This window comes from Psammomys obesus, unplaced genomic scaffold (assembly GCF_907164565.1).
Source record: "Psammomys obesus unplaced genomic scaffold, mPsaObe1.curated_primary_1811, whole genome shotgun sequence".
Taxonomy (NCBI): domain Eukaryota; kingdom Metazoa; phylum Chordata; class Mammalia; order Rodentia; family Muridae; genus Psammomys; species Psammomys obesus.
Genome location: NW_026591086.1, coordinates 23,749,162 through 23,776,883, shown reverse-complemented (window position 1 = coordinate 23,776,883; position 27,722 = coordinate 23,749,162). Strand labels below are relative to the sequence as shown.

Genomic DNA, 27,722 nt, shown 5'->3' with positions numbered 1-27,722 from the left:
CTAAGATTAGATATTTATGAGCAGCTATGATCACATTAAAAGCTACTGGCTAATATTCAGCCTGGGTTTTTTTTTTTTTTTTTCTTTTTTCAGAGCATAGATTGATTGCATATCTCTGCCCATTTCATACTGGTATTATCTTGTGATGTGTTTGAGCCAGTGAATATGTAAATGGAGATGATATCACTTCTGGGTGGAAGCTTTTATTTGGTGGTTTGGTCTCTTTCAGAGCTGTCCATCCTTGTAATAAGATGATTAGATTATATAGCCCAGCTCCTATTGTGTGGGATTGTCTTTCTATAAAAAGTTCCATGTTTGCTATTTGCACATTTAGTAACCAATCAGATAACCATCAGGATTGACAATGTAGGTAGTGAGCCTGGTGGATTAAAAAACTTGAATTACCTACTTTATATTTACAATAGTCAATAGTTGTTGTTGTGTGTGTTCACATTTATAACACATGTGCATAACATATAGAAAATAGATGTGAATTCCTGCTAGTAGGTTACAAAATCATACCTTTGCCATAGAGAAGGATCCTCTTCATGTTGATTACTCTAGGTAGAGGGCATTTATTTTAAGTCATTTAACTGAGAAGCATGTTTTAGGAAAGTGTCCAACCAAAAGATCCAGAGTCTATATCACAACATATTTGGGTATAATCCATTACACAATTATTGTCACCCTTTTAGATTATAGCCAAGTGTTCTGATTTAAACACTCTAGTGCTTTAGCAGCCTCTGCTTGCCACTGATGGACTGCTGTGGGAAGAGATGTTTTCTGTTTATAAAACACAGCTTTGAGGTGTTGGACCCCAAGTTGAGTGGTCTTGACAGTGCCAGCTGGTTGTCAATGAAACACTTGAAGGAAAGTGTAGTTGGTAGTGGAATGCTTGTGCCGACATGGAGAGATTCCCTTCCAAATGTTACCAAAGCAAAAAGTGTGAAAATAGGCTACTTGATGTTCCATCATTAAAACATGGTGATCAACTTTGAGGTAATATCCAAAAGCCAGTCATTTATTTGCCTAACTGGTCTAAAGGCATCTTTCTCCCCATGTGTTGAGTTTGTAAAGGTTTTGGCAGGCCTAGTTTCTGGGCTATCATTCCAGAATCAAGAGGTCTTAAGAGTTTTAAAGATTCATGTATTTTTGCCAGATTCTTCTAAAGTAGTATTAGAGCTGTAAAGGGAAGATCCCTGGAATCTGAATTAATCCAGAGGTGAAATATTTCTAAGTAGCCTCAGTGACTACACACATAACTGCCTGCAGAAGCTGAATGCTCCCCCTGCTTTCTGTCCTGTCATACTGGGAAGGTCAAGGTGTGCCAAAGTGACGATATTAATTTTCTGGCAACTCATGGATCCCTCAACTGAGTATTTCTTATCTGACTCTCAGTATCAAAAAGAAACTTTTGTAAAGTCCTTTTTTGTTATTGTTGTTTTGTTTATTTGTTTGTTTTCTTTTTGGAATTTTTGAGACTGGGTTTCTCCATGTAGCCCTAGCTGGCCTGGAGCTCAAAGATCTATGTGTCTCTGAGTCCCAAGTGCTGGGATCAAAGGTGTGTACCATCTCCCTCTGCCTTACAAACTCTGTTTGTGAACTGTGCTCAGGCATTAGGACCTTCTCAGATCTCCTGAAGAAACATTGTGGTCATTACAGCAGTTCTGTGTTAGTCTGATCTTTAAGAATCTATTAAGGGGACTTCTAGAGTTCATTGAAGGTGTTAGATTATGGAATGTGCTTTATGCCAATAAAGTAGTTGATGAAAATCAGGCCTGGAAAACGTGAATGAGTCGAACCCAGGAAAACCCAGGCTTGACGTTTTGAGCTTCCTTCTCTACAGCATGGCCTGAATGTTGCTAATAAGGGAAGCTCCCTTTGTATTTTGAGATTTTACTGGAACTTTATTAGAGTTGATCCCTACATTGCTGGTCATAGTTTCCAGTTCTTTCTGAAAGAGAGCTGATTTAGTTGCTCAAAACCCATATATCATAAATCATGTTGTACTAACCTGACTCTCGGTTGTGGCCCAATATCTTCAAGCATGAAACATTCCCTCCATGTAACAAAAATGACCCCTGGGTATAGAGATTGTGTTTCAGGAGGCTAGGACCAGGAATAGGACCTGTAAAGGCCCCCAGGGTTAAGGCCAGTCCTGTATGTCCTACAGTCTCTCAAGTGCCCAGTGTGTTTTCTTTCCCTACTATTCATTGAAGGCTATGTTAGCTGTCTTGTTGTCATGTGTATGCATTATACTTAGGAGGAGATGATAAAATATATGACACTATTTAACGATTAACACCCATGGCTACAGAAAACATTGATGCTACTCCAGAGGCTTACTTATAACCAAGTAACTGCCTTATCCTGAGTCTCTGATGAAGCACCATCTTTTCTTTGTATAGTTGTGACTATTATATGTACCTGCTCTAAAACAGTAAGTATGGTTTCACCTAGTGCTGAGTTTTACATAAACCACGTTAGGTCATTCAGATACAGCAGTGTAGGATTTCATTCACTGACCTTGTGCTTGATTCATTCTGTGCTTGGATAGCACTGGGACACTCTTTATTCTAAATGAAGTTGCATTAAACAAAGTCCGGTGGGCATTTAGCAGGGTGCCAACCTAGAGCTCCTTGTGGTAGTTGTGATCTCAAATGAATGACTGTGTGGTAAAGCATGGATTACATACTTGAAGCTACGAGTCCCTGCCAACTTACTCTTCCCCAATCATCTTTCTTCAATATGACTGTTTTAAAACTTCATCAATGACTGACTGTTCTTGGTGGTCTACAAAGCTTGCAGCATTTCTTTTCAGAAATGGTAATTGTCTTTGTGGTTTATTTCTGGTATTCCTATTGGGATTTTTAGATATCCTCACTCATCAAAGTTTAAATATGATAGTTTACCGTCTGTCTTATTTATAATACATTTTGCATGTGTGCACTCATGTATTTCACATTACCATTTCCTCATCGTACGTCTAATCTATGTGTTGTTTCAATTTCAGTAACTCAGTTTCTAAAAATTTTGTAATTTTCTTTAAATCGTCTTGTTTTTTCTTCGCACTGCACACTTCATGCTTTCTTTTCATTTATGCACATTTTTATTTTCTTGCTGGCCTATTTTTTTCACTACTTTTTAGATACTCTAAAACGCTTTCAAGATGAAAACAAAAATTTTAGATAATTTAGATAATTCAGGACAGTCTCTTTCTTAATGCCTGAAACATAAAACTAACTTCTTTCTTTCTGAATTCTCAAATTATCAGAGTATCAGAGTAACTGTTTGATTTTTCCCTTTAATATTCTAACCTTCTCTGTTAATCTTTGATTGTGTTGACTGTGTTTCTCAAATTAGAATTTGTTTCCCAGAACGTATTGATAATTCCATGGCTTCTTTATAATCTCATTGTGTTATAATCTAGATGGAGTTTAATAATTTACAGCCTCAATTTGCTTGCTTCTATAGTTCCCTATCAGTTTTCTTTCATATTCTTTTAAGTGATTATTTCTGTAATTTTCTTGCCTTTCCATTCTGCCTTTGTAGTTTTAAAATTATTTCTGTAGTTAAACATTAAGTAAAACTATGAATATTAGAGACTATCCCTGTATCCTCATCTTTTTTGCCTTCTGTTATACGTTCATTGATCGTGCATGCTTCTTTTCATGTTATTAGAATGGAATCTTTTTCCATTGTCCATGCCTCTGTCCTCAGGAGAGTCTCTTCTCTAGAGATGAGCTTATTTGATTTTGTTAATACTCATTTTTAGTTATTCTCCTACAACTAGTTTAATTTTACTAGCAAGTAAATGGGACTGTATATTGTTAAAACCTATACTTCAGTGACATTAAGGAAAATCCTTGGAATTATCAGTATCTTCTGAGAAATAAATTTTATTGGAGAAACATAGTCTATGGGGTTAATAACTCACAGAAAAGGCTAGATATTAAAGGGGGAAAATCAATGTGGTAGATAATTTGAACTAAAACTGAACTAGTTGAACAATTAGCATTTTAAGATGGTTGCATTTCACAATTGTGACCATATGGTGTGTGTGTGTGTGTGTGTGTGTGTGTGTGTGTGTGTGTGTGTATATATATTCTGCTTTTAAAATATTGATAATAAACATTCATATCTTTTGACTTTTGGGTGGTCAAAATATGCAAATAAAGCTGGTAGTGAGAACACAGAATATGCTTATGTTCTCAAGAATGAAAAATATTTAAAAACAGAAACAATTTATGGTTTTAGAGTTCTGTGAGTCGTTGTATGTTTCTATGCAATTGTTTCCAAGCCAAAATCATGTCTAGTAATCAAACACTTAAAATAAGTTATTGGGTTCAAGTCATTAAGGGTGTTTAAGAAAAGATTGGTTTTACTACAGATTTCACTGATTAAATCAAGCTGACTTTAAACTTGCTATCATTTATCCTCTGCCCCTTAGAGCTAAGAGTAAAGGCAATGAATGAATTACCATGACTTGATAAGAATTGACATCAATTTGTGTTTTGGCAATATGACAGTAGAGTACTGGGGGCCCTACTGGCTAAAGCATTATATCTAAAACACAGCAAATAATAGCATAGACATTAAAGTCTCTCCTTGGAAGTTACTGCATTATACAACCATGTATCTATTAATAAATATAGTGAAAAACCTAAATAACATTGGAAATTCCCTACAATATATTATTATTCCTTATCCGTGTTTTTAATTCATTATGAAACTTTATTTTCTAAAATAAAGTTTTTTAAGTTTAAGAGTTAGTTAAATGCAAATTTATTTCTCTAACATTTTCTGCAGTATTTCTGAATATTACTGTGCTGATGATACTTGTAAAGTAGGAATATGTTGCTTAGCTGTTTTCTTAATAGTCTTCTTTGAACTATTTAGTACTCCTGGAAAATATTATACAAGGCAATAACATGTGCATAGACAAAGATTAAATGCATATACCTGGATTTTATCATTTTCATTACAACATGATGGTTTTTGTAGCTTATCAAACATATTTTAGTTGTGTTAAATAGCTTGAAAATTGGCACTGTTCCTACAATTGGCAAATAAGTAAAGATTTAAAAGTCAACCCTGACACCTACATAGGAAACCAGTTTGGATGCTTATGCACTAGCTGTAACCTGGAGGAGAGCATATATATATAACCACATACATATATTATGTATATGTATGCTGTCTTTCTATTTGTAATATAGTACTAATGAACTTTGCTCTACAGCAATTTTATAAAATGTGTATATATTCTGATTTTATGCAGATAGAACTACCTCTCAGATCTCTTTATTAGTTTATAGATTATCACCCTTTCCCCGCCTTTTGCAGCGATCTTCTTGAGCTCCTTTCGGGTGCCATATGAGAAAATCAAGATGATAATATTGGAAGTGGATGAAACACAGTTGTCAGAGTCTATGATTCAGGTAAACAAACAAACAGTTTAAATTTCAATATTTCATGGCAAACTTCTCATTAAATAGTAATCTGTAAGTGAAGCAAAATTCTTAGCCCAAATCATTCAACTGGAAAATCATTGCTGCATAATTAGTTTGAGCATAACTTCTGCATTGCCAGGAGATAAAACTCTGCCTCTTCTCTTAACTGCAAACTAAATATAATGCTATCAAATTGATTACATTTCAATTATTTTAAATGACTCCTTCTGAAGGCAAATTGTTTAATTTTACATTCATGTTTTTGTTTTTGTTACAGTTAAGACTACTGGCATGTTAATTTAAAATTGCTTTATAGCCTTTGTTAAATGTGCTTTCCTTTAGTTTATGGAGCTAAATCATTATTTAGTAAAAATGAGTGAAGGAGCTTGATTCATGTTGTTTGTTCTCTAGGCAATCCATCCTGTCATCACTGTGCTTCCAGAGGACTGAGATCTTGCTCGTGAGGTCCTCATTCATTCCAAAGGCTAGATGATCCTGAAAAAATGTGTCTTGACCGTAGTATTTTTTTTTTAGTAGATGACAGTGTTAAGCCAAAATTACATAAAGAGTCTAATATGTATGCCTTGACAGAATGTGAAGTTGGACAATCAGAACACATGTGATGGGAGAAATTTTTAAGTTTACCTTTTTGGGTTCTGTCAAAAATATACCTGCAAGTCCTAAAATAACAACAACAACAATAATAAATTTATCTGTAAAATATAAATAATAACAATACTATCAATAATGGCAGGTAAGAAAATAAGCCATATGTAGTGTTCTTTGCCTATAATTTCCATACCCTGGGGGCTGACTCTGCAGGGGAATGCAGAGTCTGAGGCCTTGCTGGAGACCATAGGCGATTGGAGGGGAGGGTACCAAAGATTGTTTATTATTGTGTAAACATTAGATGTTTTTGTTTTTCCATAACTGATAACTCTAGAAGTTCCAGATTTTCCCTCTTCTACGTCCTATTTGTTATGTGGATGTACTTTCATTTGACATTTGTGCACTGAGTCTCCTAGTCTTAGAAACTACCCAAATCAACAACCTTTCTTTAAGTACTAACTTTTCCCCTGTAGCATTTTTAAAATATATACTGTATATTCTTCAGTGCTGTTACTTGTGTATGTGACTTCTTCCTGAGAGCAGACGCCTAGCTCCTTAAAGATTTTCTACATACTACATATTTATATTTCTTGTAATGAGTTTGTTAAATATTTACAGAATAGCTTTTAACTTGATTACATGGATGTTTTGATAATTATGTGCATTTTTGTTGACTAGAGAAAGAAAGAAAAGGTCATTTGCATTTTTTAATTAACGTCCACTGCAGGTTCAGCTTCATATAATTTTTTTAAATTCTTTATTAATTACACTTTATTCACTTTGTATCCCGCCTGTGGTTCCCTCCCTCCTCCTGTCCTTCCTCCACCCTCTGCATGCATGCCCCTCCCCAAGTCCACTGATAGGGGAGGTCTTCTTTTCCTTCCTTCTGATCCTAGTGAATTAGGTCTCATCAGGAGTGGCTGCACTGTCTTCCTCTGTGGCCTGGTAATCCTGCTTCCCCCTCAGGGGGAGATAATTAAAGAGCAGGCCAATCAGTTCATGTCAGAGACAGTCCCTGTTCCTATTACAATGGAACCCACTTCATATAATTTCTTAATGTACTACTTTCTTTTGGCTGTTACAACAACTCACCTCAAGTTCAACAGCTTACAATCAGAAATTTACTGTCTTGCATTACTGTCAAATGGAAGTCTAGCAGTATTCTCATTGAGATGTTTGGGTTTCGGCAGGTCTAGATTTCTTTCAGTAGTGTGTTGGGAAGAATCCTGAGTTTGTCCTTTTCAGCATCATGAGGCTGTCTCCCTCTCTTAGCTTGGACCCTTCCTTGATCTTGTAAGCAGATATCACTGTATTCTCCTTTGCATGAGCCCAACTTTCTGTTATTTTTGCTCTGTCTCTGTCTGTCTATCTCTCTTTCTCTCACACACCCTCTCTCTACCTCTTTCTCTCTTTTTCACATTAGACACTGACATACCCAAGGATATTCACCCCACTTTAACACCATGTGATGGTACCTTGGATAACAAATGTAGTTTTTATTTCTTTAGCTGTGCAAGCAGATATTTCCGTAGTTCTAGATGAGTAGACTTGCACTTCCCGAGTCTGGGTAGTAATTGTTCTTTATAACACACTTAATAAACGTAAAGACAGTGCATGAATTGAAAACCTGGAAAAATGGATATATAGAAGGCTGTCATTTATTCATTGTAAAATAAGAATTTCATGTTATTTGAAGCCTTATATTTAATTTTTAAAATCCCCTTGTTTTAATATGAGTGTAGAAGCAAGCCATGACTTTGTAATAACCACCACTTCTGTTATCCTTCCCTACAGCATTTTGAAATGCTGTTCATATGCACCAGGTCAGAGGCGTGAATTTGAATGCCACAGTTGCACATCCTTCTTTATGTTATTAGAATTGCTAACACTTGATTGTGTGTACTGTGTGTAAGGCTTTGTATGAGTGTCTATCAGAGACTTCACCTTCTTGCAGTTTATTTTCTTAGAGCAGTAATGACATTTATATGCATGGTTATAATGCAAGATGGGCATGGCTTTGTTGAGATTGCTAAGAACTAGAGATTGGAATGGGAGAACATATTTTTTTGTGTATTTGAGGCCAAAGGTACTTAAGTGGAGACATGGCCGTAGAGGAGAGCATGGATGGATAAGATAGTGGTTGTCTTTCTGGCAATATACTGTGAACTCTAATGGTAAACTCCTGTTTTTATACAATGTCAGTGGGGAAGTTAGTAAGATTGAATGCAGAGGAAGGTGGAGCCTGAACTTTTACAACTCCTGTGTTGTTTTTTTACTAAAACACCTCAATATTAAGGTGTTAATTTGTAAAGTTTTGATGAAAGGACAAAATGTAAGTATATAATAACTAAAAACATTTGCTGAGATATGACATGCATTTTATAAAATGCTAAGAATCTGAGTGGCCCCTTTAATACAGAACTTGATAGTGTAGCTATAGCTTGAATAGAAGAAGAAAGTTATAGAATAATAACCAGGATTTTAGTCTCAGGTATTTCCAATAAGAGGAATTTGTATCCATGTGGCAAAATCATATAACCTTATTGTATCCATTCACCTTGCTAGGATTAAAAGTGACTACATTTTCTGAGCATGTTTTTGAATTATTAGCCCCCCTTTTGTTGTTGTTTCTTTTTAGCCAGTCACCATATCTTTAATCCAGAGGTACACTGTCTGCCTGTGGCATGTTCTTTGATGTAACTATTTTTCAGTTATTTACACACTGCAGTAGTATTTTAAACCAATAATACTTTGGACAATTTTTTTTTTAGATATTTTTTATTTTTTATTAATTACACTTTATTCATTTTGTATCCCCCCATAAGCCCCTCCCTCCTCCCCTCCCGATCCCACCCTCCCTCCCCTTTCTGCATGCATGCCACTCCCCAAGTCCACTGATAGGGGAGGTTCTCCTCTTCTTTCTGATCTTAGTCTATCAGTTCTCATCAAAAGTGGCTGCATTGTCCTCTACTGTGGCCTGCTAAGGCTGCTTCCCCCTCAGGGGGAAGTGATCAACGAGCAGGCCAATCAGATTATGTCAGAGGCAGTCCCTCTTCCCATTACTATGTAACCCACTTGGACACTGAACTGCCATGGGCTACACCTGTGCAGGTGTTCCAGGTCATCTCCACGAATAGTCCTTGGTTGGAGTATGAGTCTTTGGGAAGTTCCCTGTGTTCAAATTATCTTGTTCTGTTGCTTTCCTTGTGGAGTTCCCGTCCCCTCAAGCTCTTACTATTTCCCACTTCTTACATAAAATTCCATTGACTCTGCCCGACAATTGGCCATCAAGCTCAGCATCTGCTTTGACAGTCTATACTGCAGAGGCTTTCAGAGGCCCTCTGTGACAGGTTCCAAGGTTGTTTCCTGTTTTCTTCTGGCTTTCAGAGGCCCTCTGTAGCAGGTTCCGAGGTTGTTTCCTATTTTCTTTTTTTTCTGATGTCCATCCTCTTTGCCTTTCAGGATGGGGATTGAACATTTTAGTTAGGGTCCTCTCTTTTGCTTAGTTTGGACAATTTTTTTTTTAATCTGCCACAAAATATGCCTAGCATTTCTATAGAGTCAGTTGTTAGTTTTGCTTGAGTTTGGGTTTGCCTGGAGTCTCCAGACATGGTTTGGAATTGTGACCACCTAATGCTTCTGTCCCTCTTAGTTCTAATGTTATTATACTAACCCCTTATTCCTCTATTTTGATGCAGAGGCTTAGTGTAAGCTTTTTTGGTGGGATTGCTTATTTAAGTACCATCAAGTACCATCAGGAGAGGCCAGCTCTTTGAATATTTGTGTGTGTGTGTGTGTGTGTGTGTGTGTGTAAATGCTAAACATCACAGAGGTGGCTGAATAGCTGAAGGAATCAATTGATTTTAGACCATGGTAGATGCGGCCATATCTATTCTATCTGCAAGGTTCCTCATCCTCTGTCTCCATGGCCTCTACACATTTCCTCCCCATCAGAAAACTTGCTTTTAAAGGTATCTTTAGTTTTTATTATTAAAACATGATCCTTCTGGTTAAATCTTGTAACTGCTGCATTAAAATTCCCTTCACTCCTTTCCTATTCTTTCCACTGCCTTTGGTAGCAACTTATGATTTCTTTGATCCCCCTGAGTAAAGTGCTGAAATATGTTTGGCTTTGCCTGAGATTTTTGACATTCAGTTCCCTAAAGCTGAAATGTAATGGATCATATTTATCCAGGTGAGAAAGTTGTTCCTTTGGTATAGGTTGAGTTCTCCTTTCTCAATTATAAGCTAATCAAATAAATATTCAGTAGTGCTTGATTTGAATATATAATAACTCTGGGAGAGAGGAAAGTAAAATTGACTGTTTCCTAGCTGAGCGGCCTGTTGCTTCAGGCTTCGGATAAGGGAGGTTATCTTGAAAAAAAAATAATATTAATTTTTTCACTGGTTTACTTTTTTCAGTTCACTGATTTATTTTCTCAAACTTTGAATGCTGCATATAGTGAAAGTGCTTTTTCTCGGTTTTAATTTTCAGAACTTAATAAAGCACCTTCCTGATGCAGAGCAATTGAGTTCATTGTCTGAGTTTGGGAGTGACTACAACAACTTATGTGAACCGGAGCAGTTTGCTGTTGTGGTGAGTACTGTGTGTCTCAGTCTCTTCAGAGGGAGTTTTTATGTGCGAGACAGGAGAGAAAAATAGAAAGTTTCAGCATTCAGAAAGTTGTTCATATGAGCATCTAATCGCTCTCTTGCTTTTTTTAAAATTTAACCTAAATATATTTCTGAAGTTTGTCTTGATTTAAAATAATGTATTGAAAATTGGAACTTAGATGAACTCCAAAGGGTGCTTGAAAGTATGTTTGTAAGGTTTCTTTACCATATAAACATGTAAAGCAAGAAGCTCACTCGTTCTAAATGTAATGAATTTGTGATCTAGTGTAAATATATGAGTTCTAGCAAACTGCAAGAATCCATTTCTCATTTTAGTCAACCACTTAGGTTCATTTCATAGTTTTGACTCAGAAATCAAAAATATTATTTTTTGTTGTTGTTGGCAATGAGAGAGAAAATTCATTTGAACAAAATCTCATCAAGGCATCTGGCTACTGATGTTTTGCCCCTCTCCTCCTGAGTTTATGAACTGGGAACTAGAGGTGGAAAGACCTGTTGATCTGTATGATAGCTGCATTCCAGCTCAAAGTTAAGAATTATTTTTAACATCAAAACATTCTTTCTCTGCTGCTTTCTCCTAGCATTAATGACCCTTTTCAGGTTGACTGTAATTTTCATCATAAATGGCATTCTTTCATATTATTTAGTGTCTCTTTAAACAGTGTTTTTAAGGCCATACTTAGAATTTTCAGCACAAATTTTTATGTTAAATATCATTGTAATCAAATGATAATCTTTTTGTTTTGGTTTGGTTTTTTGAGACATGGTTTCTCAGTATACCTTTGTTGTCCTGGAACTCACTCTGTAGAGCAGGCTGGCCTCAAATTCAGTGTTCCACCTGCCTCTGCCTCCTGCATGTGTGTGCCACTACTGCTTTGGGTGGATTTTTGATAAAATATTAAAAGGAAAAAATGTGGGGAAAATTCAAACTATAAAACCCTTAAAAATTGTCCTTTGTACACTGTTGTAAGAACAAAATGACAGCCTACAGACTGGGAAAGGATCTTCACCAACCCTATATCTGATAGAGGGCTAATATCCAGAATACATAATGAACTCAAGAAGTTAAAAAGCAACAAATCAAGTAATCCAATTGTAAAAATGGGGTACAGAGCTAAACAGAGAATTCTCTGTAGAGGAATACAGAATGGCAGAGAAACATAAAGAAATGCTCAACATCCTTAGTCATCAATGAAATGCCAATCAAAACAACCCTGAGATTTCACCTTACAACCAACAGAATGTCTAAGATCAAAAACTCAAGTGACAGCACATGCTGGAGTGGATGTGGAGAAAGAGAAACCTGCCTCCATTGCTGGTGGGAATGTAAACTTGTACAACCACTTTGGAGATCAATCTGGTGCTATCTCAGACAATTAGGAATAGTGCTACCTGAAGATCCAGCTATACCACTCCTAGGCATATATCCAGAAGATGCTCAAGTACACAACAAGGACATTGGCTATACCATGTTTCTAGCAGCTTTATTCATGATAGCCAGAATCTGGAAACAACATAGGTAGATGTCCCTCAACAGAGGAATGGATACAGAAATTGTGGTACATTTACACAATGGAATACTACTCAGCAATTAAAAACAAGGAAATCGTTAAATTTGCAGGCAAATGGAGGGTTCTAGAAAAGATTATCTTGAGTATTGTATCCCAGAAGTGTAAAGACACACACAGTATATACTGACTTTAAAGTGGATATGAGACATAATATAGCATAAACATACTAAAATTTGTACACCTAAAGAAGGTAAACAAGAATGGGGGGTCCTGGGTAAGATGATCAGTCCCCACTTAAAAAGGCAAATGGTTGGACATCTGAAGAGGGAGAAAACAGGGAACAGGACAGGAGTCTACCACAGAGGGCCTCTGAAACACTCTACCCAGCAAGGTATCAGAGCAGATGCTGAGACTCACAGTAAAACCTTGGGCAGAGTGGAGGGAATCCTATGAAAGAAGTGGGAGATAGAAAGACCTGGCGGGGATAGGAGCTCCACAAGTAGAGCAGCAGAACCATGAAATATGGTCTCAGGAGTCTTTTCTCAGACTGATACTTCAAACAAGGACCATGCATGGAGATAACCTAGAATTCTGTCACAGATGTAGCCCATGGCAGCTCAGTATCCAAGTGGGTTTCCTAGTAGGGGGAACAGAGACTTTCTCTTGACATTAACTCAGTGGCAGGTTCTTTGATCTCTTTCCCCTGATGGGGAGCAGCCTTACCAGGTCACAGAGGAAGACATTTCAGCCAGTTGTGATGAGACCTGAAAGGCTAGTGTCAGATGGAAGGGGAGGAGGACCTCCCATCTCAGTGGACTTCGAGAGGGCATGGGAGGAGTTGAGCGAGGCAGGGTGCCATTAAGAGGGAATGAGGGAGGGGGCTACAACTGGGATACAAAGACCCTTGGGCCCAGATTTCTTGGTTATGTTGGTTTCCTTGTGGAGCTCCTGTCCTCAAGGTCTTTGTATCTCCCTCTTCTTTCATAAGATTCCCTTCACTCTGCCCAAACTTTGACTATGAGTCTCAGCATCTGCTTTGATATCTTCTGGGTGAAGTGTTTCAGAGGCCCTCTGTGGTAGGTTTCTGTCCTGTTTACTGTTTTCTCCCTCTTTAGATGTCCTGTTTGTCTTTTTGAATGCAGTTTGATCATCTCACTCAGGATGAAATTCTATTTCCCACCATTTGCATGCAAGTTTCATGATCCCTCCCCCCTTTTTTTTAAATTGCTGAGCAGTCTTCCATTGTGTAAATGTATCAAAATTTTTATACCCATTCCTCAGTTGAGGGAAATCTGTGATGGATCAATGGATTATTCGAATAGAAGACCCAGAATTAATCCCACATACCTACTAATACTTGATTTTTGACAAAGACCATAAAATGGGAAAAAAAAAAAAAAAAGACAGCGTCTTCAAGAAATGATGCTGGTCTAACTGGATGTCTGCATGTAGAAAAATGCAAATAGATCCATATTTATCACCCTCCACAAAACTAAAGTCCACGTGGATCAAAGACCTCAGCATAAAACCAGACATAGTAAATCTGCTAGAAGAAAAAATGGGGAAGAGCCTTGAACTCACTGGCACAGGAGACAACTTCCTGAACAGAACACCAACAGCACAGACTATTAAGATCAACAATCAGTAAATGGACTTTGTGAAACTGAAAAGTAGGATTTTTCTAAAACACAGATTTTTTTTTTCTTTCATCTTAGGTTATATAAACAGCCTCTGGAACAATAATGAAGTTATATTTGATACTTGTTTACAATTCAGGTGGTTAAATTTATATGCCTATCTGTACTCCATATTTGACCTATTGTAGGCTCTTTCCCTTAAACTTATTTTTGCATCTTTTCCAGTAACACACTTAGCTTCCTCACCCATAAAGTTCCGTGAACTTCATGAAGAACACTTAGGGAATGAAACAGGGATTTTTTTTTTTTCATTTTTACTGTCTTGTATTTTTCTTTTGAAACTTTTATACTTTCATCATTTTTAATTTTTGTAAATTTCTTTATGAGAAAAACTTGTAAATAAACATCACACAACAAATGACCAAATGCACACACATTCCCCAAAGGTTACCAGATCCAAAGTCTACACATCTAAATGGTCTTTTGTACGGTTCGAATGACCATTTAGAATGGATATTGTATAGCTTTCCATGGGATTTTACACTTTTACATTTCTACTTTTGGTGTCACACACCTCTTGACAACAGCAAGTGTTTGTGATGGATCACAGGTAAAGAATGTAATCCATTGTGATGGGGATGTCAAGGCAGAGAAAGCATGGTGTAGCTAGCTCTATGTTCACTCAAGAAGCTGGGGTAGAGTGTGGTTTATGAGGAGAGAGTGAACAGGAAAGGCATGTTCCTGTTTTTCTTTTATTCATTTGAAGACTCCATCTGATAGAATAGTAGGTCTTACCTCACCTTGTATTCTTGATCAAACAAGCTAGCATGGAGATCGGACAATGAGAGGGAGTGGGACAGGCATGTTCCTTTCTACCTTTTTTTCAGTCTAGGTCCTGATATCATAGAATAATGCTGCTCGTCTTCAGTATCTATCTTACAGTATCAGTTAAGCCAGACTAGAAGTTCCCCCTTAAAGGCAAGTCCAAGGATTTGTATCCTAGGTGACTCTAAAGCAGAGGTTCTCCCCCTGTGATCGTAACCCCTTTGCGGGTCAATGACCTTTTCACAGAGGTCTTCTAAGACCATCAGAAAACACAAATATTTACATTATGGTTCGTAACAGTAGCAAAATTCAGCTATGAAGTAGCAATGAAAATAATTTTATGATTGGGATTCATCACAACGTGCAGAACTGTATTAAAAGGTTTTAGCATTAGGAAGGGTGAGACCTCACTGTTCTTGACCCCATCAAGGTGATACCAACTTGTATGAGAATTGAGTATGGGACTGAGACTCAACCAGGAACTTGCACATTCCAAGTGTGCTCATACCTCTGTGCAAATTCTGATGCCAGAAAAAGCATATGCTGCTGAAAGAATTTTCCCATAGATACTGTGGACAGTGCTGCAGCGGTCTGCTGGTTGTCCCTGTTCTTCACAACACTATTCATTTTCTAGGTGTTTATTATTAATACCTCAAAGGTAACTATTTTGATGAAAAAAATTAAAAGAATTATTTTCCTTTTGTCTTTCCCTTTTTTTAGTTTTTTTCCCCCTCCTCTAGCCCTATCTTCACCCTTGTAGTAACTCTCCTTTTTCTACCCTCCCAAGAAAAGGAAGACCTTCTTAAAGCTACACAGTCTGTTATAGCATAAAAATTATATCGGGCAAAGAATTTGAGACATCGTAGAAACATGGGTATTTTCTTTTCTTTATGAAATCAAAGCTCAGTTTTAACTTTGATGACTTATTAAGGAGCAATGAGCATACAGTTTATCAATTTTATATCAATGATAGTTCTGTGGCTTTCAAAAATTGATTATAATTTTGTTGTTTATAAGATTCCTTTAACACTGAATTTCAGTTTTAAGATAGCAATTAAAAAAATTTCTTGACACTGTCTAAACTTGAGATTTCTAACTTTTATCTGGTCTTAAAAATATACCTGATGAGACCTGGTAGTCTAGGGTCAGATAGAAGGGGAGGAGGTCCTCCCCATCAGTGGACTAGGAGAGGGGCATATAGGGAGAAGAAGGAGGGGGTGGATTGGTCGGGATGAGGGAGGGGGCCACAGCCAGGATACAAAGTGAATAAATTGTAATAAATAATAGTTAAAATAAATTTAAAATTATATATATATATATATATTTACATTAAAAAATAATGTATTGTTCATATTAGACTTAGATTTTTCACAAACCTACTTCATTTAGGGTTCTTAAGCACCTTTCCCTCCCTTTCAACCCGGCCTGCAACCTTAGGTACAATATTAATAGGGAAAAGGGCTGTAGACCTCTTTTATCATCTTCCTGCTTATCAAGGTTGAGGTGGTTGGTTAGGGGATTACCAGGCACACTCATCAGGATACCAACAGTCCAGTCCAAAGGCGAACATGGGGTAGCAACCTGAAGTCAGCAAAAGCCTCAAGACCAAGTTGCATTGCCCAGAGAAGCTTGACATCAAATATTGAAGATCAATGCACTGATCTCGATTCCAAAAGCAATGTTTCCTGTGTGTGGGTCTCTATATATGTCCTGTTCTCAAAGTCTACTCAAGAATGTTCTCAGCTGGCCAAAGTTATAGCCCTTGCACATGAGGGGTCACAGCAAAACTTCATATGCGCTCTCACAAGCCAACCTGGGCAAAACATTACATGCCCAACTTGCAGCACAACATCACACGACAAAACTCGGTCTTCAAAGAAACCAGGGAGTTTTACTTCAGTTCATTTTCTTGAATGATCATCTAAGGTGAAAAATAAGCAGTTAGTCAAGGAGTCCTCTAAGGTTGGCTTTGTCTTCTGCCTTCCCTAAGCGAGCCAGTTTTTACTTTTCATTTATTTTTTTTTATTTTTTTTATTTTATTTTTTTTATTATCAGTTACATTTTATTAACTCTGTATCCCAGCCTTGTCCCGATCCCTCATTCCCTCCCAGTCCCTCTCTCCCTCCCTCATCTCCACCGTGCCCCTTGCCAGGTCCACTGATAGGGGGGACCTCCTCCCCATTCATCTGATCCTGTTTTATCAGGTATCTTCAGGACTGGCTGCAAAGCCCTCCTCTGTGGCCTAACAGGACTGCTCCTCCCTTGGGGGGTGGAGAGGCCAAAGAGCCAGTCATTGAGTTCCTGTTAGAAATAGTCCTTGTTCCCCTCACTATGGGAAACCAATTGGTTACTGAGTTACCACAGGCTACATCTGAGCAGAGGTTCTAGGTTACATTCATACATAGTCCTTGGTTGTATGTCAGTCTCAGAAAAGACCTTGTGCCCAGATAAATTTGGTCCTTGTGGAGCTCCTATCTTTTCTCCATCAGTCTAATTCCCCTTCTTTCTTATGATTCCCTGTACTCTGTAAACTGGTACAACCACTCTGGAAATCTATCTGGCGCTTTCTAAGACAATTAGGAATAGTGCTTCCTCAAGACCCAGCTATACCACTGCTAGGTATATACCCAAAGTTTGCTCAAGTACACAAAAGGGATATTTGCTCAACCATGTTTATATCAGCTTTATTTGTAATAGCCAGAACCTGGAAACAACCCAGATGTCCATCAATGGAGGAATGGGTACAGAGATTGTGGTATTTTTACACAATGGAATACTACTCAGCAATCAAAAAGGAGGAAATCATGAAATTTGCAGGCAAATGGTGGGATCTAGAAAAGATCATCCTGAGTGAAATATTCCAGGAGAAAGACAAACACGGTATATACTCACTTATATAGACCTATAAGACATATAAACATAATGAAATCTATACACCTAAAAAAGATAATCAAGAGAGCAGACAACAGAAACTATGAAAGCCAGAAGGGCCTGGACGGAAATCATACAGTCCTTAAGGAACCACAGATTCCAACCCAGACTACTATACCCACCAAAACTTTCAATCAACATAGATGGAGAATTCAAGATATTCCAAGACAAAACCAAATTTAAACAATATCTACATAGTAACCCAGCTTTACAGAAGTTACTAGAAGGGAAACTCCAAACCAAAGAAAACAACTACATCGAAGGAAACAGAGGAAATAGATAACTACCCAACAAAAAAACCAAAAGAAGACAAGCAATGAAACTCAGTGACACCACCAACACCACATTTAAAGTAAGTAACAATTGTTGGTCACTAGTTTCTATCAACATCAACGGACTCAACTGCCCAATTAAAAGACACAGACTAACAGAATGGTTGCGGAAACAGGATCCATCATTCTGTTGCATCCAAGAAACACACCTATGCAACAAAGATAAACACTACCTCAGAGTAAAGGGCTGGAAAAATATCTTTCAAGCAAATGGTTCCAGAAAACAAGCGAGAGTAGCCATCCTAATATCTAATAAAATAGACTTTCAGCCCAAGTTAATCAAAAAAGATAAGGAGGGCCACTATATTCTCATCAAAGGAAAAATCCACCAAGAGGACATCACAATTTTGAATATCTATGCCCCAAATACAAGAGCACCTACATTCGTAAATGAAACAATATTAAAGCTTAAATCACACATTGATCCTAAAACCCTAATAGTGGGAGACTTCAACACTCCACTCTCACCAAGGGACAGATAAACTAGACAGAAAACAAGTAGGGAAATAAAAACACTTACAGAGACCCTAAATCAAATGGACCTAATAGACATCTACAGATCTTTTCATCCAAACTCAAAAGAGTATACCTTCTTTTCAGCACCGCATGGAACCTTCTCCAAAATAGACCATATAGTTGGTCATAAAGAAAGCCTCAACAGATACAAAAAGATTGAAATAATCCCTTGTATTCTATCTGACCACCATGGACTTAAGCTGGACCTCAACAACAACAGAAATAACAAGCAGCCTACACGCACATGGAAACTGAACAACCTGTTACTCAACGACAGCTGGGTTAAGGAAGAAATAAAGAAAGAAATTAAAGACTTCCTAGAATTCAATGAAAATGAAGGCACAACATACCCAAATTTATGGGACACATTGAAAGCAGTGCTCAGGGGAAAATTTATAGCACTAAGTGCCTGCAAGAAGAAATTCGTAACATCACATACAAACAACTTAATGGCCCAACTGAAAACCCTAGAAAAAAAAGAAGCAGATACACCCAAGAGGAGCAGAAGGCTGGAAATAATCAAACTCAGGGCTGAAATCAATCAATTAGAAACAAATAAAACTATTCAGAGAATCAATGAAACAAAAAGCTGGTTCTTTGAGAAAATCAACAAGTAGACAAACCCTTAGCCAAACTAACTAAAAAGCAGAGAGAATCTATCCAAATCAACAAAATCAGATGAAAAGGGTGATGTAACTACAGACACAGAGGAAATTCAAACAATCATTAGGTCATACTACAAAAGCCTATATGCCACAAAATTTGAAAATCTAAATGAAATGGACAATTTTCTTGATAGATTCCATCTTCCAACATTAAGTCAAGATCAGGTAGAAAGACTGAACAGCCCAATATCTCCCAAGGAAATTGAAGCAGTCATTCACAGTCTCCCCTTAAAAAAAAGCCCTGGGCCAGATGGATTCAGTGCGGAATTCTACCGGACCTTCAAAGAAGTGCTCACACCAATTCTCCTCAAACTATTCCACAAAATAGAAACAGAAGGTACATTACCAAACTCATTCTATGAAGCAACAGTCACCCTGATACCTAAACCACACAAAGACCCAACAAAAAAAGAGAACTTCAGACCTATCTCTCTTATGAACATTGATGCAAAAATACTCAATAAAATACTTGCAAACCGAATCCAAGAATACATCAAAGATATCATCCACCACGACCAAGTAGGCTTCATCCCAGGCATGCAAGGGTGCTTCAACATACGGAAATCCATCAATGTGATCCACCACATAAACAAACTGAAGGAGAAAAACCACATGATCATCTCCTTAGGTGCTGAAAAAGCATTTGACAAGTCCAACACCCATTCATGTTTAAAGTCTTGGAGAGATCAGGAATACAAGGCACATACCTAAACATAGTAAAGGCAATATACAGCAAGCCTATAGCCAACATCAAACTCAATGGCGAGAAACTTAAATCAATCCCACTGAAATCAGGGACAAGACAAGGCTGCCCACTCTCTCCCTACCTCTTCAACATAGTACTTGAAGTCCTAGCCAGAGCAATAAGACAACTAAAGGAGATCAAGGGGATACAAATCGGAAAGGAAGAGGTCAAAGTGTCACTATTTGCAGATGATATGATGGTATATATGAGCGACCCCAAAAATTCAACCAGAGAACTCCTCCAGCTGATAAACACCTTCAGCAACGTGGCAGGATACAAAATCAACTCAAAAAAATCAGAAGCCCTCCTGTATACCAAAGACAAAATGGCCGAGAAAGAAATTTGGGAAACAACACCCTTCCCAATAGCCACTAACCACAAGGTTAGTGTACCTTGGGGTGACACTAACCAAGCAAGTGAAAGACCTGTTTGAGAAAAATTCAAGTCTCTGAAGAAAGAAATTGAAGAAGATCTCAGAAGATGGAAAGATCTCCCGTGCTCATGGATTGGTAGGATTAACATTGTGAAAATGCAAAAAGCAATCTACAGATTCAATGCAATTCCCATCAAAATACCAACTCAATTCTTTACAGACCTTGAAAAAAAGATTTTCAGCTTCATATGGAGAAACAAAAAACCCAGAATCTCCAAAACAATCCTGTACAACAACAGATCATTTGGAGGTATCTCCATCCCCGATCTCAAGTTGTACTACAGAGCAATAGTAGTAAAAACTGCATGGTATTGGCATAAAAACAGAAAGGAGGATCAATGGAACCGCATAGAAGACCCAGAAATAAACCCACACACCTATGGATACTCGATTTTTGACAAAGCAGCCAAAACCGTTCAATGGAAAAAAGACAGGATCTTCAACAAATGGTGCTAGTCCAACTGGATGTCCACATGCAGAAAAATGAAAATAGATCTATATTTATCACCCTGCACAAAACTAAAGTCCAAGTGGATCAAAGACCTCAACATAAAACCGGATACTCTAAATCTGTTAGAAGAAAAAGTTGGGAACAGCCTAGAACTCCTTGGCACAGGAGACAACTTCCTGAACAGAACACCAACAGCACAGGCTCTAAGAGCAACAATCAATAAATGGGACCTCATGAAACTGAAAAGCTTCTGTAAAGCAAAGGACACTGTCATCAAAACAAAACGCCTGCCTACAGATTGGGAAAGAATCTTCACTAACCCTTTATCTGAAAGAGGACTAATATCGAGTATATACAAAGAACTAAAGAAGCTGAAAAGCAGCAAACCAAGTAATCCAATTAAAAAATGGGGAACAGAGCTAAACAGAGAATTCTCTGTAGAGGAATATCGAATGGCAGAGAAACACTTAAAGAAATGCTCATCCTCATTAGCCATCAGGGAAATGCAAATCAAAACGACCCTGAGATATCACCTTACACCCATCAGAATGGCCAAAATGAAAAACTCAAGGGACAACACATGCTGGAAAGGCTGTGGAGAAAGGGGAACCCTCCTCCACTGCAGGTGGGAATGTAAACTGATTCAACCACTCTGGAAATCTATCTGGCGCTTTCTAAGACAATTAGGAATAGTGTTTCCTCAAGACCCAGCTATACCACTGCTAGGTATATACCCAAAGTTTGCTCAAGTACACAAAAGAGATATTTGCTCAACCATGTTTATAGCAGCTTCATTTGTAATAGCCAGAACCTGGAAACAACCCAGATGTCCATCAACGGAGGAATGGTTATAGAAATTGCGGTATTTTTACACAATGGATTACTACTCAGCAATCAAAAAGGAGGAAATCATGAAATTTGCAGGCAAATGGTGGAATCTAGAAAAGATCATCCTGAGTGAAATATTCCAGAAGGAGAAAGACAAACAGGGTATATACTCACTTATATAGACCTATAAGACATATAAACATAATGAAATCTATACACCTAAAAAAGATAATCAAGAGAGCGGACATGGGGTAAGATGGTCAATCCTCGTTTTGAAAGCCAGAGGGGATGCGCATTGAACATTGACAGGAGTCTACTGAACGCTTTTGAAAAACTCTAACTAGCAGTGTTTTCAAAGCAAAGTCTCATGATCATTTAGTTTTTTTTACCATAGATGAGTTTTCTCTTAGTTGTGCTTCTTCTCTTGGGTTCTGTAGACTGATAATGCAATTTATGATTTGTATATTGTTCTCCTTCTGCCCTCCCCTTTTCCTCCTACCCTTCTTTTTTTTGTTTTTCAGGATCTCTTTATTTAGCCGTAGCTGGCTTACAATTTGTCCTCTAGCTCTGCTGAGTTTCCTGCTACCTTACAGTACTCCCTACTAACATACTCATTTTGACAAACGTTATTTTAAAGTCTAGTTATGTTACTTGCTGTTGAGATTAATAGGTATGCAAATTCATTATTTTGATGCATACCAGTCATAAACTTCTGATAAAACGTATGCTGCTTAAATACATATCCAAACATCATATGATGAGCTAGTTCACAGAAGGTGTTTGCATTATACAATGAACTTTAATATCTACAGGAATTACGTAAGGACAGTCAGGATGCAGCTCTTAATGGAAACGTTTCCATTGGTATCATTTAATATTTGATTTTTAAGGCATGTGTAAAATTTGCATGGTCACATTGTTACAAATGTCATTAACATTGAAATTAGTGTAGACCAAAAAATATACATGGATTTTCTTACATTATAGAACATTCTAGAGTGTAGTGTACAATTTCAATATTAGAAATATTGTTTCTAATCTCTCAGCTTTTTTTGGTTGAGTTCCTGTGCAATATCTATTGATACTTGATCTAACTTGCTGCATTCCATCACATATTACATCCCTGAAGATTTATCACCATTTGATATTTAAGTAGTCTATAACTTTCTGATAATGTATCTTTTTATTTCTACATTTTATTCTCCTTGGAAATCAGGAGCAGAATGCTCTCATAGCAATACTATCTGTCTTTCCAACCAAGAATTTCAGCTGAATGTACAGTAGGCATGGATGTTTCACAGTTATAAGGATTTGGCTGCTTAGCTGATGTTTATAGTAAATCACATCTTAGGCATCTTTTCTAAACTCATTCTCTGTTTGCTGCTGCAAATGGGCATGGACAGGACAGCTTCTGAGATGTTCTACACTGGGCTGTCTATGGTGTAGTACATAGTGTCATGTGCAAGTAGGAAATATAGAAGCTTGTTAGAGAGTGATTGATAGGTGATGCTTGATCTTGAACTCAGAACCTCATATTTTCAAAGCATGCACAGTAACATTGCACTGTATACCCAGGTCTTAACTTGCTAAGCATTAATTAAAATTGCTTATGTTTTATTTGTTATTGATGCATAGTAATTGCATATATTGTAAAGCACCATATATACTTTTGAGTTCTGGGCAGTTAGCCAATCTGTTACCTGCCTTGTCTTTCCTCATTTTTATGTGGAGATAATATCAGGAATTTGTATCTATTTTTGAAATATGGAGTTAAAATCTAGTGTTATGAATTCATTGTTATTTTGATATCTCAACTTATTGATATTTTGGCTAGTTTTTAGTTTTCTAGCAGATTTTAGTATGTGATAAGTACTACATCAGATAACCTGAACAAGCTTTCATTTGAGTGCTAAGAAGTGAAGGCTCTGGTCAGTAACATTCAGAAATTTCTGAGATGTGGCTGATCTTGTGTCTGTATTGAATTGGTCTTTAATGAATAAGACTAATTTCCATCTGTTCTTGATGGCTTTGGTTCTAGCAGAGGACATTGAAATCCGTTTCTATGGACCATTTTGAACATTTCTCATTAAGGTACTGGTTTCTCGTGGGAATGTAGTACTGTCCCCTCTGATCAGCTTCTTTTCTGTTTACAGATTAAGAAATGAAAATATATTCCCTAGAAACTGTTGCTAATAGATTCCTTCCTTCTCTCATCAACCTGAATTATGTCCTCTTATTAAAGAATGATTTCATGGATTATAACCTGACCTGTTTGTGCGAATGTGTTTCTTATATTTGCAAAAGGCTTTTTTTTTTTTGATCAATAAACCATTAGGTAATATCACTGTGTTCACAGAGGCATGGTTTTAACTGTGTGAAAATGATTTGCGTAAATATTCAACAGGATCAGAAGATTAGCTGAAGTTTGGAAAAGAAACCTAAAAATTTGCATTTGAAGCTTGGTATACTAGACTTCTTTTGATTAAAAACTCTAGATTTTTAAGTATTTGTCGCCATATTATTTAATTCTGCTAATCTGCCTGCTCTTCAAAGGAAGCAAACATTTATAGGAGATTGAATCACAAAAATGTCCTATTTGTACATTGTATTTTGATCTGCTACCATTTGGTGTCACTGTAGGGCAGGGCTTTTAAACCTCGTGAGGTGGAGGCCTTTTTTTTTTTATTATTATTACTGGTTTTGTTTTAAAGTGTTGTATAAAGTTCATATATAGCTCACTTCATTAAAATGTTATTTCAAGGTAAAACATATTTTTGTTAAAAAATAAATAAGGTAGGAACTTTGAAAACAATGTGAATGTCGCTTGACTGCCCCTCCCCACCTAATTTCCCCTCATTTTCCACTTTAACAGTTGGGTTTTTTATTGCTTTGTATTTACTAATGCATGACTGTTCAGATTAACACTTTAAAAAGTGTTCTGTTCAGAAACTTTCACTACGTAATGAAGATTATTTTATGCTACCCTGTTTTTAAATTCTTGTTTAGAATTTTATAACCCCTATTATGAGTTTCCTTTGATCATTCTCTGATATTACCTAGTATTCCACTAAAAACTGAACGCATACACATGTATCTGTATTCATTGAAAAGCAGCATATCACCTTAGCATTGTGGTTGAGCTGTAAGTCTGGGATATTTCTTACTAGCTCTATATCCTTCAGTAGTTGTTCATTCATATTCGTTCATTCCTATCTCCATTATCATTCGTAATGGGACATGGTTAGCTCCCCATTGCTTTTCTAAGACATTTCCAAAAACTAAGTATAAAATTATGATGATAAACTATGCACATGTTTATCATCTTACAGAAGGTGATCAGAAGTCCAGAGAGGGCTAGTGGAGCTGCCCTCCTGTTGTGGTGTCTAGGACATTACAGTGGTAGAAGAAAGCCCACGATTCTTGGCCTATGGTGTAGCATAATTCGTAACTTAGCTTTTGTCACTACAGCTCCACTACTCTACTGCTTTGTGACAAGGATTCTGGAATAATAATGAACCTGCCCTGATAAGTCAAGATAGCCTCTTTGGGGACCTTTATCAGCTTTAAATGCTCTTTAAATCCACTTCAGGTAGTATATTCAAATATTTTTGCAATTAGGATTTGGAATATATTTGAAGGACGATTATTCCGCATACCACATGGAGTAGAATAATTTTACCTTTTACTACATTGGTTTTAATATTAAATGGTGTGCTGTAGTAGCTATGTATACATAATTGTACAATCAAACTTTTTAGAATGATTTACCTTTGTTAGTAATGTTAGTTGTATTAATGTATTTTAGGAAATTGTACTGGTATTTGGTCAAAAGTTGTTTTTAGTACTATTTAGGTTTTCTTTTTTTTTTTTTTTTAAATAGACTCTAGGTAGTTCAAGTTGTCACTGATGTCATGGTCGTCCTGCTTCAGTCTCCAGAGGGCTGGGATTTCAGACATGCGTCATCGTGGCTCACTTGAGCTTAGCTGAGGCACTATTGCTGAGTTGAACTTCTTGGAGGCATGGAAATATATACTTATATGATCTAAGTAAATGAGATTTTTTTGTATCGTGAACCATATTTAATATTAGTTTTCTTTGGAGTGCTTTATTATATGACTATGAAATTGAAGCTATTATTAAATACCTTTATTTTTAGAGTTGAATTCTTATTTGATTATTATGCCTTTCCCTATGACTTATTGAACCTTGGTATATAGCTTAACATTTTTTTTTTTTATGATGAGAATATCTGCAGTGTTTTTCTCATGGCCTTCACTTGTCTTCTCATTTATTAATTGTGCCTTCACCTTTTATTTTTGATGTTTGCTTTTTAAAGCAAATTATTTTGTTTGTGGTGCCACACACCTGTAATCCTAGCCCTCATGAGGTGGGAAGCAGATAGAGTGGCTCATTTTTAAGGCTAGCCTGGACTGTGTAGCAAATGTAACTAAATAAAGCAAGGTGAATTGAAATAAAGAATAGTCATGCAGCCAGTCCTGAAGATACCTGATAAAACAGGGTCAGATGGAAGGGGAGGAGTTCCTCCCCAATCAGTGGACTTGGAAAGGTACAGGGAGGAAATGAGGTAGCGGGATACAACTGGGATACAGAGTTAATAAAATGTAACTAATAATAAAAATTTTAAAAATAAAATACTGTTAAAAAAAGACCATATGGAAAAAAAAAAAGAAAAATAGCTGTATAGTGAAAAATAAGTAATATTAGGGGCAAATCTAGTTATGAACGTGTTTTCCACCTTTTACTTTAAATTGTAAATAAGTCATTTAGTTTGCGTGATTCACTTCTGTGAAAACTGGAAATAAAAGTTTAATAGGCAAAAAAAAAATAGTTATGCATAGTATTATAGACACATCATGGGTCTTTTGTATACAATAAGAACACAGAAAGTAGTAGTTGGTTGTTAGTTCTTTAGTTAATGGGAAGAAGCTTGTAAAAAGATGTAGCAGAAAAAAGTAAAAGGGAACTGCATATGCGTTACAGATTCTCTAAATTCCTTTAGTTACTCCTCATGGCCTTCACAATGGTGTCTGAAATTTTTAGGTTGGCATTAGCTTAGGCCTCTAAAAAACTTCTTTAAAGTATAACTAAAGAAACTCTAACTGTTATATTTTTAAAACATAGACTTTTAGTAATTTATAACCACAATCATATTCAGAATAACAAACATGCAAGCCACCCTGGAATATTTCCTTAGGCCTCTCCATATTTTAGACTTCCTGTGACATTCAGTACTTTCATGAAACAGTGTGGGCCATCCTTTACCACCTCAGATTTTCACTTTGTTCTCTGTGGCATCTTCAGCAAACAATCTGCTGTTCTCTGAAGGCAGCACAGCCTACACTGCTAGTATGTTTTATTTCCTCTCTTTACCCTTTGAGACATTCTCCCTGGAAAATGTCTCTTAACACTTCCATTCTTTTGCATAAAATTCAGCATCTTTCTTCTCTGTTGCCATAGTATCCTGTACATATTTCTAAATGTGTCTCATTACACTGGATGCTAAGTGTTAGTTTACAAGTGAGAGTCTTCATTTATGCTCTGAACACTTTGTTAGGGTACTGTGTTAGCATTTTCTTATAGCTCATCTTCTTGCCCATAGTGAACATATGATATTGATTACATGAATCCTTGAATAAACTGGGGGTGGCCTCAACAGAAAAGATGGCAGAAATATGGCACAAACAACAAAGTACATAGAATCATTTTTAAAGATTTACTATAATGACTATGTGCAGGAGCATGAACATTCCATGGGGCACTGCCAGAGACAACTTTCAGAGTTGCTGTCTCCTTTCACTTTTACATGGATTCCTGTGATTGAGCTTAGGTCACAAGACTTGAACTGCAAACTCCTTTCCTTCTAAGTCATCTTGCCAGCCCCAAACAAATATTCTTTACATTCACTTTTTTAAAATGCTATTGTTAAAAATAATCACTTTTATTTTATTAAAAATAAGCCAGTAGCCAGGAGATAGTTGCACACGCCATTAATCCCAGCACTCAGGAGGCATAGGCAGGAGGATTTCTGAGATTGAGGTCTGTTATACAGAGTAAGTTCCAGGACAGCCAAGGCTACACAGAGAGACCCTCTGTCAAAAGACCATATGGGTGTAGGGGAGCCCATAGATGA

General features: G+C 36.9%; 1 protein-coding gene across 1 annotated transcript in view; it reads left to right on the top strand.

The window, feature by feature from the left end:
* The window catches only part of Diaph3 (diaphanous related formin 3), a 353,851-nt gene that overhangs the window by 76,935 nt on the left and 249,194 nt on the right, over nucleotides 1-27,722 (top strand). The window contains 2 exon segments of the mRNA XM_055609684.1: nucleotides 5,347-5,441; nucleotides 10,558-10,659. Coding sequence (XP_055465659.1) covers nucleotides 5,347-5,441; nucleotides 10,558-10,659 — 197 coding nt within the window.